The sequence below is a fragment of the Theropithecus gelada genome, chromosome X (genome assembly GCF_003255815.1).
Source record: "Theropithecus gelada isolate Dixy chromosome X, Tgel_1.0, whole genome shotgun sequence".
Lineage (NCBI taxonomy): Eukaryota > Metazoa > Chordata > Mammalia > Primates > Cercopithecidae > Theropithecus > Theropithecus gelada.
In genome coordinates this window covers 152,030,707-152,047,637 of record NC_037689.1, presented here as the reverse complement: position 1 = coordinate 152,047,637, position 16,931 = coordinate 152,030,707, and the positions used below count along the sequence as shown (strand labels likewise).

Below are 16,931 nucleotides of genomic sequence, written 5' to 3'. Positions count from 1 at the left end.
GAATGAGGCCAGTGTTGGTTTTGTGGTAGGCGGATGGCTGCATTTTAGTCCAACTTACCTGCTTTTCTTCCCCAGTCTACCCACCAGATGTGATAGCTGGTCAAACTCAGACCGTTCATTGGAACAGGCTTCATTTGATGACGTTTTTGTTGACTGCCTGCAGCCGCTCCCGTCCAGTCATTTGGTCCACCCCTCATGCCATGGCAATGGAGCTCAGGAGGTGCCATCCTCGAGGCCTCAGCCTGCCCTGATCTGGAGTAGAGAAATCAATGGGCCACCCAGGGACCACTTGTCTTCTTCACCATTGCTGGAAAGTTCCTTAAGTTCCACCATTCAGGTAGATAAAAATCAAGGTTCCTTACCCTGTGGAGCAAAAGAACTAGACATTATGTCCAACACTCCACCTCCCCGCCCCCCTAAGCCAAGCCATCTGTCTGAACGGCGCCAAGAGGAGTGGAGTACACACAGTGGCAGCAAGAAGCCAGAATGCACTCTGGTTCCAAGAAGAATCTCTCTCTCTGGTTTAGACAACATGAGAACGTGGAAAGGTAAGTGTTGGGTCCTAAGATTCAGGCGCCAAGAAAACCCTGGCTCCTCCTCACTCTTTGTGTCCATGTGAGGTCATGCCAGTAGACCCAACCAATGGGGCTACATTTGAATTACCTTGATGTGTACAGCTTGGTAAAAAGCCACATCAGTAGTGTGTACTTGTATACATATGTGCTTGTCCCTTGCTCAAGCTGGCCTGATCTTCTAATGGGGCTGGATCCTTGGTGGAAGCATATACCCTGAAAGCAGCACTCTTCTGTTCCCAGATCCCCCCACCCTTCCTTTGAGCCTGGCCACCAGGAGAGACATTTAGGTCCCCATAGATGCTGCAATAGGTTGGAACACTGGTCCCTTGTGATGGGCTTGCCCATGCAAGTCCTTGCCCATGTGGTAAGCTTTCCACCTGAATCTGAGATCCTAGTGTTTTTTGGAGTCACTCAGGGACCCACTTAGTACAAAAGTTGATGTCTTTTGTCTCAACTCAGTCCCATTCCCTTCTTTGCCTCTCTCTCACATACATAGAGAGCCCTGAGACCACAGATCATCACTGCCTTCTGTTTTTCAGCAATCCCATCAGCCTCATTCATCATCCAACTAGACTTATTCTTTCCAAATTCTAACTGGCTGTACAAAGGGCCCTCCCACAGCCGTCTTTTGCCCTTTTCTATAAGGCCATTTATCCTCACGAGGTTTTCTTGCAATTCTGCTTGCAGTTCCATCTTCCTCCACCTGTTTCTTTCCACCTGGGCCTCTCTGGCCTTCAGAAGCAGTTTGGTGAAAGCCAAGTTAAGCCCATTCAGTGTAGTTTTTTATTGTGGGATCTGGCCAGCAGCCCACAATGCAATGGGACTCTCTCTTTGTTCCCAGGCGGATCGGCAGGTCGAGAAATAACAAACACACACAGATAGTGAAAGCTGGGTCCAGCGGGGTCACCACCTTCTGGTCCCGTGGTGCCAACAATGCACTGGATATGCCAGCATTTATTATTAAGTTTAGCGAGGGCAGGGGTAGGTTAGTGAGGGATTTAGGGTCATTTGATTATGAGGTGAGATGGTCACATGGGGATTAAGCAGTTCTTTAACATAACATCTGCAGGCAGAAGTACAGTATACAGAGATAAGAATTTACAGTATAGTGTGTGCATCCAGAATTTCTAACAGAGCCTTAAAGCAGGCACACCATCTTTCCATAACCTATGATTAGAAAGATATTAATCAGCAGTAGCAGTTGCAGCAAAAGCTGGTTACAAACAATTCATAGAAACAGGACGTGAAGTTAGACAACCGGTTAGACCAGAATTTCTCAGAAGGGGATATGCCTTAACCCTAAAGAGGCCTAGAAAAGCTGCAGCAAGATGAGGGTGTTTATAGCCCTATCTTATCCATATGGACAGGCGCCCCCCATGCATCCGTTTATAGGCTCTCCACAAGGGTCGCATTCCATTTCCAGAGCTATGAACATCTGCTTTTCTGGGATAGGAATCTTGGTGACGTGAAACCTCCCTGACTGCATGTCCGTTCATAGACTCTCTGCAGGGGGAAGCACATCACCCACTATTGGCTCATTCTGGCAGCCCAACCTTGCATTGTCTTTATACAATCCTGCATGCAATTTTGTATTCACAATAATCAGGAGCATTTCATCTTTTATTCTGTAGCAATAGTTTCAGGGAGTCTCCCTAGAGTTTTTCAGTAACCTCTTCTTTACTGCTTTGCTGGGCTACCTCATCTTTCTGCCGTGAGCCAACCAACCTTAACATTTTGCTCTTCTTTCTTACATCAGTCTGTATCTCTTAGATACACAGACACAGAAACTAATTATCTCTGTGTCTTTCTCTTTTCTTCTCTTTCTTTCTCTCTCCATTGAAATATAATCACCCACACATCACTACTTATTTAGGCCACGTTTTCAAGGAATTATGGAAAGTGGAAGGAGTGCACATTTATTTTCAAATTGTACAAATCTCTCATTCTGACTGAGGATTTAAGTTACTGGCAAAAGCCTTCCCTAATGTCCCTCCATTACATCTGTTTCTTCCTTTTGACTATCCTTATGAAATAGGTGTATACTGATTACACAAATGATCTGGATGTGCTAACATGTGTGAACAGTTGACAAAAAGGGAAAAATGAAAGTGGTTAAGCACATTTTAGGAAGTGAAATGAATAAAACCGGTAGAATAATAGCATATGAAAATGAATCAAAAGTCTTAAATTGAAGAACAAAAACTTGAAATAATTTGAAATTTCAACACAAACATAAAACAATTAGGTTGTGTTATTTTACATGAAGGCAAACAAAGGTTAAAACTAAGTAAAATAGAGGTTTTGACCATGAAACAAAGACCAAGACAACAGTGATGCCTAGAAGCAAAATGGCTCTGATAAAGCAGAAGGAATGCATAAAGTTTATTGTTCCACCTTTCCCACCAAGATTTGCCTGGAATCTGTGTTGGGGCATGGTGGCAGAGTGAGGTCAAGGTTCATTTTTGTCCATCTGGATCTCCATCCAATGACCCTGCAAGGCTGTCCTGCCCCCATGGCTCTCCAGCGCCCCCTCTGCCATAGATGAAGTGCCCATGTATGTGAGGTCTGAGTCTCCTTTCTATCCCTTGGAGCCCACTTGTCCAGCTTGCACCAATACCACACTCTCTTAATTACTATACCATTCTATCTTAATATCCAATAGGACAAGTCCTCCTGCCTTTAAGAATATAATGGCTATTCTAGGGTCAATTTTACAGTCAACTGGTCAGGTTCTAGACACACCTATATAAATATATTGGGGATTTGAGGAGGATTGCATCATATCTGTAGATCAGTTTGTGAAGATTTGACATCTTTACAATATTGAATTTTCCAATCCATGAATAGGAAATATGCTTCCATTTATATAGGTCTTATTTTTGTATTTTAAAATATTTAATTGACAAAGATTTCATATATTCAAGGTGCAAATGCATATGTATCAGAACATGATGATTTGATATGCACGTGCATTATGTACTGACTGTTACAATCAAACTAATTAACACATCCATGACCACCCATGCTGTACATTGGATTCCCCAGACTTGTTCACTTATCACTGAAAGTTTGTACCTTTAGACCAACATATTCTCATTTACCTGCATTCCCCAGTCCCTGACAACCACCATTTTACTATTGCCATGAGTTCGACTTTTTTAGATTCCACATATAAGTGAAATCATGCAGTATTTTTTTTTCTGTGCCCAGCTCATTTCACTGAACATAATCTCATCCTGGTTTACCCATGTTGTCACAAATGACAGGATATCATTCCTTTTTAAGGCTGAGTAGTATTCCATTCTGAATATATACCACATTTTTTATATCCATTATATCCTTTATCCATTCATCCAGTGACAGACACAAATTGACTACATGTTGTATTAGTCCATTCTCATACTGTTGTAAATAACTATCTGAGGCTGGGTGCGGTGGCTCACACCTGTAATCCCAGCACTTTGGGAGGCCAAAGTGGGTGGATCACAAGGTCAGAAGTTCAAGACCATCCTGGCCAATATGGTGGAACCCCATATCTACTAAAAATACAAAAATTACCTGTGTGTGGTGGCAGGTACCTGTGGTTCTAGCTACTCAGGAGGCTGAGGCAGTAGAATTGCTTGAACCTGGGAGGCAGAGTTTGCAGTGAGCTGAGATCGCACCACTGCACTACAGAGCAAGACTTCATCTCCAAAAAAAAAAAAAAAAAGAACTGCCTGAGACTGGGTAATTTGGGTAATTTATAAAGAAAAGAGATTTAATTGACTCACAGTTCCACAGGCTGTACAGGAAACATGGCTAGGGAGGCCTCAGGAAACTTACAATCATGGAGGAAGATGAAGAGGAAGGAAGCATGTCTTACATGGCTGGAGCAGGAGGAAGAGAGTGAAGGGGGAGGTGCTACACACTTTTAAACAACCAGATCTTGTGAGAGCTCTATCACAAGACAGCACTAGGGGGATGGTGCTAAACTATTAGAAACCACCCCCATGATCCAATCACCTCCCACCAGGCCCTACTTCCAACACTGGGGATTACAATTCAACATGAGATTTTTGGGGGACACAGGGCCAAACCATATCACATGTTGTGGCTATTGTGAATAGTGCTGTAATAAACACAGGAGGGCAAATATCTCTTTGACATACTGATTTCATTTCTTTTGGATATGTATCCAGAAGAGAGATTGCTGGATCATAAGGTAGTTATATTTTAGTTTTCTGAGGAACCTCCATACTGTTTTCCATAATGGCTATACCAATTTACATTCCCACCAACAGTGTACAAGGGTTCTCTTCTCTACACCCTCTCCAACACTTGTATTTGGTTGGGCTGATACTTTGTGTGGTTCTGATTTGCATTTCCCTGATGGTTAGTGATGTTGAGCATTTTTTCATATACCTGTTGGCCATTTGTATGTCTTCTTTTGAGAAATGTCTATTCAGATCTTTGCCAATTTTAAAATTAGGTTATTTAGTTTTTTTGCTACTCAATTATGTGAGTTCCTTATATATTTTTACTGTTAACCCCTTATATATGATTTGCAAATATTTTATCTCATTCTCTAGGTTGCCTTTTCATTTTGTTGATTGTTTCCTTTGCTGAGCAGACACTTGTTAGTTTGATGTAGCTCCACTTGTTTATTTTTGCTATTTTTGCCTGTGCATTTGGAATCATATCCAAAGTATCATTGTCAATACCAATGTCAATGAGCCTTTCCCCTATATTTTCTTCTAGGGGCTAAATGGTTTTAGATTTTACATTGAAGTCTATAATCCATTTCAAGTTAATTTTTTGTATATGGTCTAAGAAAAGGGCCCAACTTCATTCTTTTGCATGTGGATATCCAGTTTTCCCAACACCATTATTAAAGAGACTCTCCTTTCTTTGCGCTCTTGTTAAAGCGTTTTGGATTTTGATTTTATATCCAGCTTTTTGAAACTATGGATTATTTTGTCTTTTCTTTGCATATAATTATATTGCCTGCAAATAATAATAGCTTTGTTTTTTCTTTAACAACTTTATATTTTTCATTACTTTTTCTTTTTTTTTTTCTTTTTTTTATTATTATACTTTAAGTTGTAGGGTACATGTGCATAATGTGCAGGTTTGTTACATATGTATACTTGTGCCATGTTGCTGTGCTGCACCCATCAACTCGTCAGCACTCATCAACTCGTCATTTACATCAGGTATAACTCCCAGTGCAATCCCTCCCCCCTTCCCCCTCCCCATGATAGGCCCCGGTGTGTGATGTTCCCCTTCCCGAGTCCAAGTGATCTCATTGTTCAGTTCCCACCTATGAGTGAGAACATGCGGTGTTTGGTTTTCTGTTCTTGTGATAGTTTGCTAAGAATGATGGTTTCCAGCTGCATCCATGTCCCTACAAAGGACACAAACTCATCCTTTTTTATGACTGCATAGTATTCCATGGTGTATATGTGCCACATTTTCTTAATCCAGTCTGTCACTGATGGACATTTGGGTTGATTCCAAGTCTTTGCTATTGTGAATAGTGCCGCAAGAAACATACGTGTGCATGTGTCTTTATAGCAGCATGATTTATAATCCTTTGGGTATATACCCAGTAATGGGATGGCTGGGTCATATGGTACATCTAGTTCTAGATCCTTGAGGAATCGCCATACTGTTTTCCATAATGGTTGAACTAGTTTACAATCCCACCAACAGTGTAAAAGTGTTCCTATTTCTCCACATCCTCTCCAGCACTTGTTGTTTCCTGACTTTTTAATGATTGCCATTCTAACTGGTGTGAGATGGTATCTCATTGTGGTTTTGATTTGCATTTCTCTGATGGCCAGTGATGATGAGCATTTTTTTCATGTGTCTATTGGCTGTATGCGTGTCTTCTTTTGAGAAATGTCTGTTCATATCCTTTGCCCACTTTTTGATGGGGTTGTTTGTTTTTTTCTTGTAAATTTGTTTGAGTTCTTTGTAGGTTCTGGATATTAGCCCTTTGTCAGATGAGTAGATTGCAAAAATTTTCTCCCGTTCTGTAGGTTGCCTGTTCACTCTGATGGTAGTTTCTTTTGCTGTGCAGAAGCTCTTTAGTTTAATTAGATCCCATTTGTCAATTTTGGCTTTTGCTGCCGTTGCTTTTGGTGTTTTAGACATGAAGTCTTTGCCCATGCCTATGTCCTGAATGGTACTACCTAGGTTTTCTTCTAGGGTTTTTATGGTATTAGGTCTAACATTTAAGTCTCTAATCCATCTTGAATTAATTTTCGTATAAGGAGTAAGGAAAGGATCCAGTTTCAGCTTTCTACTTATGGCTAGCCAATTTTCCCAGCACCATTTATTAAATAGGGAATCCTTTCCCCATTTCTTGTTTCTTTTTCTTATGTCACTGCATGGGATAAGAAGTCCAAGAAATTACTGAATAGTCATGGTGACAATACGGACCCTTGTATCATTCCTGATCTCAGATAGAAAGCTTCTAATATTTCACCATTACAATGTGGTTTGCTGTGGATGTTTGTAGATATCATTCATTAGGTTAAAGTCATTCACATATTTTCTACTTTGCTAACTGTTATTTTCTAAAGTCATGAATGGATGTATTTCTTCTATTTTTAATTGACAAATAATTGTATACATTTATGGGGTACAATATGATGTTTTGATATACATCTATATCATGGAATGATTAAAATCAAGCTAATTAACAAACATTACCTAATATAATTATCATTTTTTGTGGTTGAAACACTTTATAATCATATTATTTTTATCATGTTAATGTCAAGAAATTTACTGGATAATTTTTTTAGTGCTAAACTAACCTTGGCAAACCCAACTTTATCATGATACCTTTCCTTTTTATAAATTACTAGATTTGTTTTGCTCATATTTTGTTTAGAACTTCAAAAAAAAATCTATGTTCATGAGGGAGATCATCCTGTAACTTTCTTTTCTCATGACATCTTTGGTTTTGGTAAAAATGTTATGTTGACGTCATAAAATGTGGATTTATTTCTGGGTTCTCTATTCTGTACCATTGGTCTGTGTGTCTGTTTTCATACCAGTATCATGCTGTTTGGGCTATTGTAATTTTGTATATTTTGAATTGAGGTAGTTTGATGCCTCCAGCTTTGTTCTTTCTAAAATTTTTTTTTTGGAAACAAAGTCTCATTCTGTCACCCAGGCTTCAGTGCAGTGGTGTGATCATAGCTCACTACAGCCTCAAACTTCTGGGCTTAAATGATCCTCCCACCTCAGTCCCCCAAGCTGCTGGGACTACAGGCTCACGCCACCAAACTTGGCTAATTTGAAAAAAAATTTTTTTTTGTAGAGACAGGGTCTTGCTATGTTGCCCAGACTGGTCTCGAACTCCTGGCCTCAAGCAATCCTCCCACCTCAGCTTCCCAAAGTACTGGGATTACAGACATGAGCCACTATGTCCAGCCCAGATTTGTTCTTTTTGCTCAGTACTGCTTTGGATGTTCAAGGTCTTTTGTGGTTCCATATACATTTTAGGATTGTTTTTTTCTATTTCTGTGAAGAATGTAATTGATATACTGATATTTTGATAGAGAGTGCATTAAATCTGTAGATTACTTTGGGTAGCATGGTCATTTTAACAATATTAATTCTTCAGATCCATGAGCATTTTCTTTTTTTTCTGAGATGGATTCTCACTCTGTTGCCCAGGCTGGAGTGCAGTGGCGTGCTCTTGACTCATTGCAACCTCTGCCTCCCAGGTTCAAGCGATTCTCCTGCCTCCGCCTCCCAAGTAGCTAGGATTACAGGCATGCGCCACCACGCCCAGCTAATTTTTGTATTATTAGTAGAGATGGGGTTTCCCCATGTTGATCAGGCTGGTCTCGAACTCCCGACCTCAGGTGATCCACCCGCCTCAGCCTCCCAAAGTGCCGGGATTACAGGTGTCAGCTACCGTGTCCAGCCAGATCCATGAGCATTTTAATAATATTAATTCTTCTTTCCATTTGTTTGTGTCCTCTTCAGTTCTTTTTATCAGTGTTTTGTAGTTTAGTTTTCATTGTACAGGTCTTTCACCTCTTTGGTTAAATTTATCCCTGGGAAATTTTTTGTAGCTATTGTAAATGGGATTGCTTTCTTCCTTTCTTTTTCAGCTAGCTCATTGTTGATGTATAGAAATGCTACAGATTTTTGTATGTTGATTTTGTATCCTGCAAACTTACTGAATTCATTTATCAGTTCCAAGAGTTTTTTGGTAGCATCTTTAAATTTTTCTGTATTTAATATTATGTCATGTGCAAATAGAATTTGTCTTCCTCTTTTCCAATTTGGATATCTTTTATTTCTTTCTTTTACCTGATTGCTCTGGCCAGTACGTCCAGTAATATGTTGAATAAAAGTGGCGAAAGTGGGCATTCTTTTCTTGTTCTAGTTCTTAGAGGAAAGGCTTTCGGCATTTCCCCATTCTCTATGATGTTGGCTGTGGGTTTGTCATATATGGCCTTTATTATTTTGAGGTATGTTCCTTATATGCCTAGTTTGTTAATAGTTTTTTTTAATCATGAAGGGATGTTGAATTTTATCAAATGCTTTTTATCATCTCTATTGAGATGATCATATGGTTTTTATCCTTGATTCTGTTGATGTAATGTGTCTCATTCTTGCATCCCTGAGGTTAATCCCACTTGATCATGTTGTATTATCTTTTTGATGTATTGTTTGACTCAGGTTGCTGGTATTTTTTAATTTTTAAAACTTTTATTTTAGGTTGCGCGTACATGTGCAGGTTTGTTACATAGGGAAACGCATGTCGCAGAGTTTGTTATACAGATTATTTCATAACCTAAGTACTAATCCTGGTATTTTGTTGAGGATTTTGCATTTATGTTCATCAGAGATATTGGCCTGTAGTTTTCTTTTTTTTCTTGTGTCCTTGTCTGGTTTTGGTATCAGGGTAATGCTGGCCTCATAGAATGAGTTAGAGAGAATTCCCTCCTCTTCATTTTTTGGGGGATAGTTTGAGAAGCATTGGTGTCACTTCTTCAAATGTTTGGTAGAATTCAGCAGTAAAGCCATCAAGTTTCTGGGCTTTACTTTGTTGGGACACCTTTTTTTATTATTGATTCAATCTCATTACTCATTATTGGTTTGTTCAGGTTTTCTAGTTCTTTCTGATTCAATCTTGGTAGGTTTTACATGTCCAGGAATTTATCCTTTTCCTCTAGGTTTTCAAATTTGTTAATGTATAATTGTTCAAAACAATCTCTAACAACTCTTTGTATTTCTTTGGTATCTATTGTAATGTCTCCTTTTTCAGTTCTAATTTTATTTATCTGAGCATTCTTTACTTTTTCTTACTCTAGTTACTAAGTGACTAAACCACTTAGTCTATTGGTTTATTGATTTTGTTTATCTTTTTGAAGAACCAACTTTTTCTGTAGTTCTGATGTGATCTTTATTATTTATTTCCTTATACTATTTTTCAGTTTGGTTTGCTCTTGCTTTTATAGTTTCTTTTTTCTTTTTAATTTTTGTGGGTACATGGTAGGTGTATATATGGGTACATGAGATGTTTTGATACAGGCATACAATGTGATATAAGCACACCATGGAGAATGGGGTATCCATCCCCTCAAGCATTTATTCTTCATGTTACAAACAATCCAATTACACTCTTTTCATTATTAAAAAATGTACAATTAAGTTATTATTGACTATAGTCACCCTGTTGTGTGATCAAATATTAGGTCTTATTCTTTCTAATGAATTTGTGTATCTATTAACCATCCCCACCTCCCCCACAGCCCCCCACCCTGACTACCTTTCCCAGCCTCTGACAACCATTTTTCCACTCTTTATGCCTGTAAGTTCAATCATTTTGATTTTTAGATTCCACAAATAAGTGAGGACATGTGATGTTTGTCTTTCTGTACCTGGCTTCTTTCACTTAACCTCCTTAATGACCTTCAGTTCAATGCATGTTGTTGCATGACGGGATCTCATTCTTTTTTATGGCTAAAGAATACTCCATCGTATATATGTACCACATTGTCTGTATCTATTTATCTGTCGATGGGCACTTTGGTTGCTTCCAAATCTTGGCTATTGTGACCAGTGCTGCAGCAAACATAGGAGTGCAGGTATCTCTTTGATACACTGATTTCCTTCCTTTGGGGTATATACCCAGCAATTGGATTGCTGGATCATATGGTAGCTCGATTTTTAGTTTTCTGAGGAACCTCCAACCTTCTCCATAGTGGTTGTACTAATTTACATTCCTACCAACAGTGTACAAAGGTTCCCTTTTCTCCACATCCTCACAAGCATTTGTTATTGCTTGCCTTTTGGATATAAGCCATATTAACTGGGGTGAGAAGATAATCTCATTGTAGTTTTTAAATATATTTTTTATTTTAACTTTTGTTTTAAGTTCAGGGGTACATGTGTAGTTTATTAAATAGGTAAACTTGTGTCATAGGGGTTTGTTGACTATTTCATCACCCAGGTATTAAGCCTCGTATCCATTAGTTGTTTTTCTGATCCTTTCCCTGCTACCATCCTCTGCCCTCCAATAGGCCCCAGTGTCTATTGCTCCCCTCTATGTGTCCATGTGTTCTCATCGTTTATCTCTGACTTATAAGTGAGAACACGTGGCATTGGGTTTTCTGTTATTGTGTTAGTTTGCTAAGGGCAATGGCCTCCAGCTCTGTATATGTTCCTGCAAAGGACATGATCTCATTAATTTTTATGGCTGCATAGTATTCCATGGTGTATATGGACCACATTTTCTTTATCCAATCTGTCATTGATGGACATTTAGGTTGATTCCATGTCTTTGCTATTGTGAGTAGTGCTGAAATGAACATATGTGTACATGTGTCTTTATGTTAGAATGATTTATATTCCTTTGAGTATATATCCAGTGATGGGACTGCTGGGTTGAGTGGTATTTCTGTTTTTCGGTCTTTGAGGAATCACCACACTGTTTTCCACAATGGTTGAACTAATTTACATTCCCAAAAACAGCTTGTAAGCATTCCCTTTTCTCTGCAACCTCACCGGCATCTGTTATTTTTTGACTTTTTAATAATAACCATTCTGACTGGTGTGGGATGACATATTATTGTGGTTTTGATTTACATTTCTTTAGTGATCAGTGATGTTGAGCTTTTTTGTATGCTTGTTGGCTGCATGTATGTCTCTTTTGAGACAGTTTTGATTTGCATTTCTCTGATGATCAATAACATTGAGCACCTTTTCATATGCCTGTTTGTCACATGTTTGTCTTCTTTTGAGAAATGTGTATTCAAATCTTTGTTCCATCTTTTAATCAGATTATTAGATTTTTTTTTTCCTATAGTTGTTTGAGCTTCTTAAATATTTTGTTTATTAATCCCTTGTCAGATGGGTAGTTTGCAAGTATTTTCTCCCATTCTGTGGGTTGTCTCTTCACTTTGTTGATTGTATTCTTTGTTGTGCAGAAGTTTTTCAAGTTCATGTAATCCCATTTGTCCATTTTTGCTTTGGTTGTCTGTACTTTTGGTGTATTGCTGAAGAAGTTTTTGCCCAGGCAAATGTCTTAGAGATTTTCCCTGATGTTTTCTTTTTTTTTTTTTCCCTGATGTTTTCTTGTAGTAGTTTCATAGTTTGATGTCTTAGCCTTTTTTCCCTAATGTTTTCTGGTAGTAGTTTTATAGTTTGATGTCTTATGTTTAAGTGTTTAATCCATTTTAATTTGACTTTTGTACATGGTGAGAGATAGGGGTCTTAGTTTCATTCTTCTGGGTATGGATATCTAGTTTTCCCGGTGCCATTTATTTATGTGCCTGTCTTTTTCCCAGTGTATGTTCTTGGCACCTTTGTCAAAAATGAGTTCACTGTAGGTGTGTGGATTTGTTTCTGAGTTCCCTATTCTGTTCCTTTGGTCTATGTGTCTGTTTTTATGCCAGTACCATGCTGTTTGGTTACTGTAGCTCTGTAGTATAATTTGAAGTCAGGTAATGTGATTCTTCCAGTTTTGTTCTTTTGCTTAGGATAGCTTTGGCTATTCTGGGTCTTTTATGGTTCCATACAAATTTTAGGATTTTTTTCTATTTCTGCGAAGACTATAATAGGTATTTTGGTAGGGATTGCATTGAATCTGTAGATTGCTTTGGGTAGTATGGACACTTTAATAATGTTGATTCTTCCAATACATGAACATGGAATATTTTTCTATTTTTTTGGTGTACTCTTCAATTTCTTTCAATAGTGTCTCATAGTTTTCATTATAGAGGTCTTTCACTTCTTTGGTTAAGTTAATTCTTAGGTATTTAAGTTTATGTGTGGCTACTGTAAATGGGATTACTTTTAAATTTCTTTTGCAGATTGTTCACTGTTGGCATATAGAAATGCTACTGATTTTTCTATGTTGATTTTGTGGCCTGCAACTTTACTGAATTCGTGTATTAATTCTAATAGTTTTCTTGTGTAGTCTTTAGATTTTTCCTAATATAAGGCAGAGGAGCCTCACTCCATAGCTACCACCACCCCAGGCCATGGGGAGTACTGTCTGCGCATGTTCCCTTAAGGCCCAAGGGCACTTTGGGAAGCTTGCAATGAATGCTGTCATATAAGAGAAAAAGTGCCTTCCTTTACTCTGATCCCATCTGCATTCTATCTGTCGTAAATCTCTTAAAGTATCTGGCACGTGGATTATACCTATGCCTTTGATTCAGAGTTTTCCCTATATTTATGTTCTTTGATGACTCCAAAAGGGTCTGGTAGTGGAAAGGGAGTTAAGGGCTTGTGCTCACACATGCAAGTCCCACAATAAGACGTTATTCCATAATAGTTTCTAAGAATTATTAAGTACTTTGTGTGTTCTAGGCAGTGTTCTAAGTCCTTTCCGGAAGTCCTGTGAAACAGGTTCTATTATTGGCTTCACTTTACAAATTAGGAAACTGAGACAGAGAGAGGGTAAGTAACTTGTCTGGTGCCACACAGCTAATACATGGTGGTGTAGGGATTTACAACTAGACAGTCTGACTTCAGAGTGGTTTTTAACCAGTACTTGTACATCTTTAAACATATGTAAGCGTGGATATATACATATATACATACACATATATGTATATATAATATATATGCTTAATTCCATCAGTCTCTGTCACATTTATTCTGAGCTGGGAGTTGTCCTTGCATTTTAAGATGTTGTCAAATTTTAAGTTTATTTCTTAGAGGCCTCCTGACTTTTCACACCTCCAAGCTCTTGAGAGCTGAGGGCTGCTTTGCTCTGGCCTCCACATGCTGGGAGCACTTGCTGGACTCCTCTGCACCACTCAACACCGTTGGCCATTCTTTCCTTCCTGAGGCTTTCATGGCACCATACCCCCGAATTTTCCTCATTAATCTATAGTTGCTCTTTCTCAAGATACTTCACTGACTTATCTCTTAGTTCTTTGAATCTTAGGATTCTCTAGAGTTTTGTACTTTTCTCAACACTTGCAACCTAGATAGTTTCATCTACTCTTACGGTTTTGACTGCTATCTCTAAGCTGCTAAATTCCCCCAAATTATATCTCATTTGAGTCCAGGCCCAGATATCTTGTTGCCTTCTGAACATCTTCTCTTTAAATTCAACAATTATTCTAAATTTTAATATCACATTGTTTATTGCATCCATCTGATGAGTTTCTAATCCTGGATAAATCCAAATGTCCTTTCTATGCATGCCTCTATCTGAGTAGCTTTTCTGGTCACAGACCTCAATTGAGCCCTTAATGCTGCTCCACAAGGAAATTGTTTCTCTGTTCACCCTGTTCTCCTGTTCATTACAAGGAATATTTCAAACCTCTCTCTTCTCCGCAAACCTCCAGCTCAGAAGATTTATGTAATAAATGCAACAAGCATTTGTTAATTCCTTGCTATATCTCCTCCTAATTCACAGAGAACTCAAGCCATCGACTAGAAACTTCTTCAAAATCTGGTCTGATTTTTCATCTGTTGGGGAAATGTGTTCTAACTGCCCAGCTAGACTCTAATAGCAACTGTTGTGTTATGCTTCTCTTCCTCTCTGGACTCTAGTTTCAGTTGATATTGTTCTGCATTTCTCACCACCTTGGCTTATTTCTTGCAGCTGATGTAGAAGGCCAATCCTTAAGACACCGAGACAAGCGACTTAGTTTAAATTTGGTAAGTTCAACACTCAGGTTCTTTTACGCATCAATTTTACCAAAATTAGCCTGATCTATATATATTCCCTTGAAATCTTTAAGATTCAACACTCTGAGTGTCTGAGGACTCTTCCAGTCTCCCCCTGAAGACTTGAACTTGCTTGGGAACTACAGGACTTGCTCAACTTGGTATAGCTACTTAAGGCATCACTTTATACTTAAAGTATTTGCATAAATTCATAACCCTCTGTCTTCCAGTGTCAGATCTTGGAGAGTTATCACCTGTACTAAAACGATAAGTCCAGAGGCAGAACTTGAGCTAGAGGCTTGTCTGACTTTGCTGAGGTAGTTCAGAGTTATACTTGGATAGTTTGGAACTGAAACCATATGTGCAGCTTTGGCTGCCCTCTGATAGCCATTTCCATGACTGGTCTGTGGTTCCCAATCTGCATCTATTCTTTTGCAGCCATGCAGGTTCTCCCCAATGTACCCCACAGCTTCAGCCAGTATTGAAGACAGCTATGTGCCCATGAGCCCCCAGGCTGGTGCCTCTGGTCTTGGACCCCACTGCAGCCCTGATGACTACATTCCAATGAACTCAGGAAGCATCTCAAGCCAGTTGCCTGAGCTACCTGCAGACCTGGAACCTCCCCCAGTGAATAGAGATCTCAAGCCTCAGAGGAAACGTAAGCACTTGACCAGACCTGCTGTATAGGGGGAGGGGAGCAAGGTTCCAGTGGTTGCATAGAAAAGATTTCTGTAAAGGAAGACCTAGAGAAACCATCTCAGAGGGCTGGAAAGTATAAGGTCAGGAAAGAAGTGGCTGGGATGGAATAGGAAGGGCTGGGGCACCTTGCTGCCTCAGATTGTCATGATAATAGGAGTTGGGGGACTTACAGGCACTGTGGCCTTGCAAATACAGCTGACAAAGTCAAGTTCATTCCAGAGGGCTCATCTTTGGCTGTTTCCCTAACAAGCCCAGGAATAAGGGATGGTGGATTAGAATGGAATCCCACCTGGCATCTCCCCATTAGACAGCACTTGAATGTAATCATAGTGCCAGCCTCTGTAAAGCAGTCAGGAATTGCCTTTGACACCAATTCCTGAAGGTCAGACCCAGTCACATGCAGTTTATCACTCATCGTTCTGTGCATGCCCATCAGCAGAGGTATTCAGGGGTAGAAGAGGATTTTGGCAATAATTAGGCTGACTCCTCTGTGCAGAGGGTGCCTTGCAGCTTCTGTCTTACTCCCAGGCAGCTTCTCTGGTCTGTTGAGCAGCATGGACAGACAGGGAGATAGATAGGAAAAGAGGGAAAGAGGAAGAGCAGGTCAGAGTGACTTATTAACTTCATTCTTACTCATCTTGCTCTTCCCAGTTGGCTGTGTGATTACAAGGGAGCATTGGTAGAATGACTGATCTCTTGTCCATTCCGACTTCTCTTTGCTCTTTAGAAAGCAAAAAAAGTCACTTCAGGTGGCTGTGCCCAAAGCTGCCAACTAAGACCACTACTCATGCCTGGTCTACTCCAGGCGTATTCCCTTAAATTTCAGTCAAACTACATTTATACATTTACAATACATGTGCTGCATATGTAGTGCTGTGGTAGGCACTGAGTGGGATACAAAGATGAGGAAGCAAGGAGGCTTTTTCAGTCTGAGGGGGAGGAAGATATGTAAAATCCACCTGGACCACAAAATAGAATTATGAAATCGGTGCTAAGTAGGAGAACAGATCCTGTCTTATGAGGTTCAGAGGAAATAGCCATTAATTCTGGTCAGAAACAACAACAGAATTTTCTGTGATGTTGGAAATAATGACTATTGAACCCTTGAAATTTGGCTAATGTGACTGAGGAACTACATTTTAAATTGTATTTAATTTTAATAAATTTACATATATGTGTAAATGGGCACGTGTGGCTAGTTGTCACGACAATGGACAGCGCAGCTCTGCAGGACCTTGTCATAGGCAACAGAAGATGTCTGATAGACTCAGGGTTGGAGATTTAGTGAGTGGATGCAAAGGTGGATACCTGGCCAGGACTAACTCAGGAAGATGGGCCACTGAGGTAGAATAAGGGTTGGGGCAGATACCAAGTGCTTCTCTAGGTGCCAAGGCTACTGCAGTGAACAGACCAGATACACCCCTGTTCTCCTGGAGCACAGTTTAGGCCCAGGTAAATCATAGATGAGTGTCTTATCACAAACTGGGGCTGTGCTGTGAAGGGTAAGTACAAGAA

At 39.5% G+C, this 16,931-nt stretch overlaps 1 protein-coding gene across 3 annotated transcripts in view; it reads left to right on the top strand.

Moving 5' to 3' along the window:
- GAB3 (GRB2 associated binding protein 3) overlaps positions 1–16,931 on the top strand; it is a 68,913-nt gene that overhangs the window by 35,062 nt on the left and 16,920 nt on the right. For all 3 annotated transcript variants that reach the window (XM_025372943.1, XM_025372944.1, XM_025372945.1), the window contains exons 4-6: positions 76–548; positions 14,653–14,708; positions 15,156–15,375. In XM_025372943.1, coding sequence (XP_025228728.1) covers positions 76–548; positions 14,653–14,708; positions 15,156–15,375 — 749 coding nt within the window. The remainder of the gene's footprint in view (positions 1–75; positions 549–14,652; positions 14,709–15,155; positions 15,376–16,931) is intronic.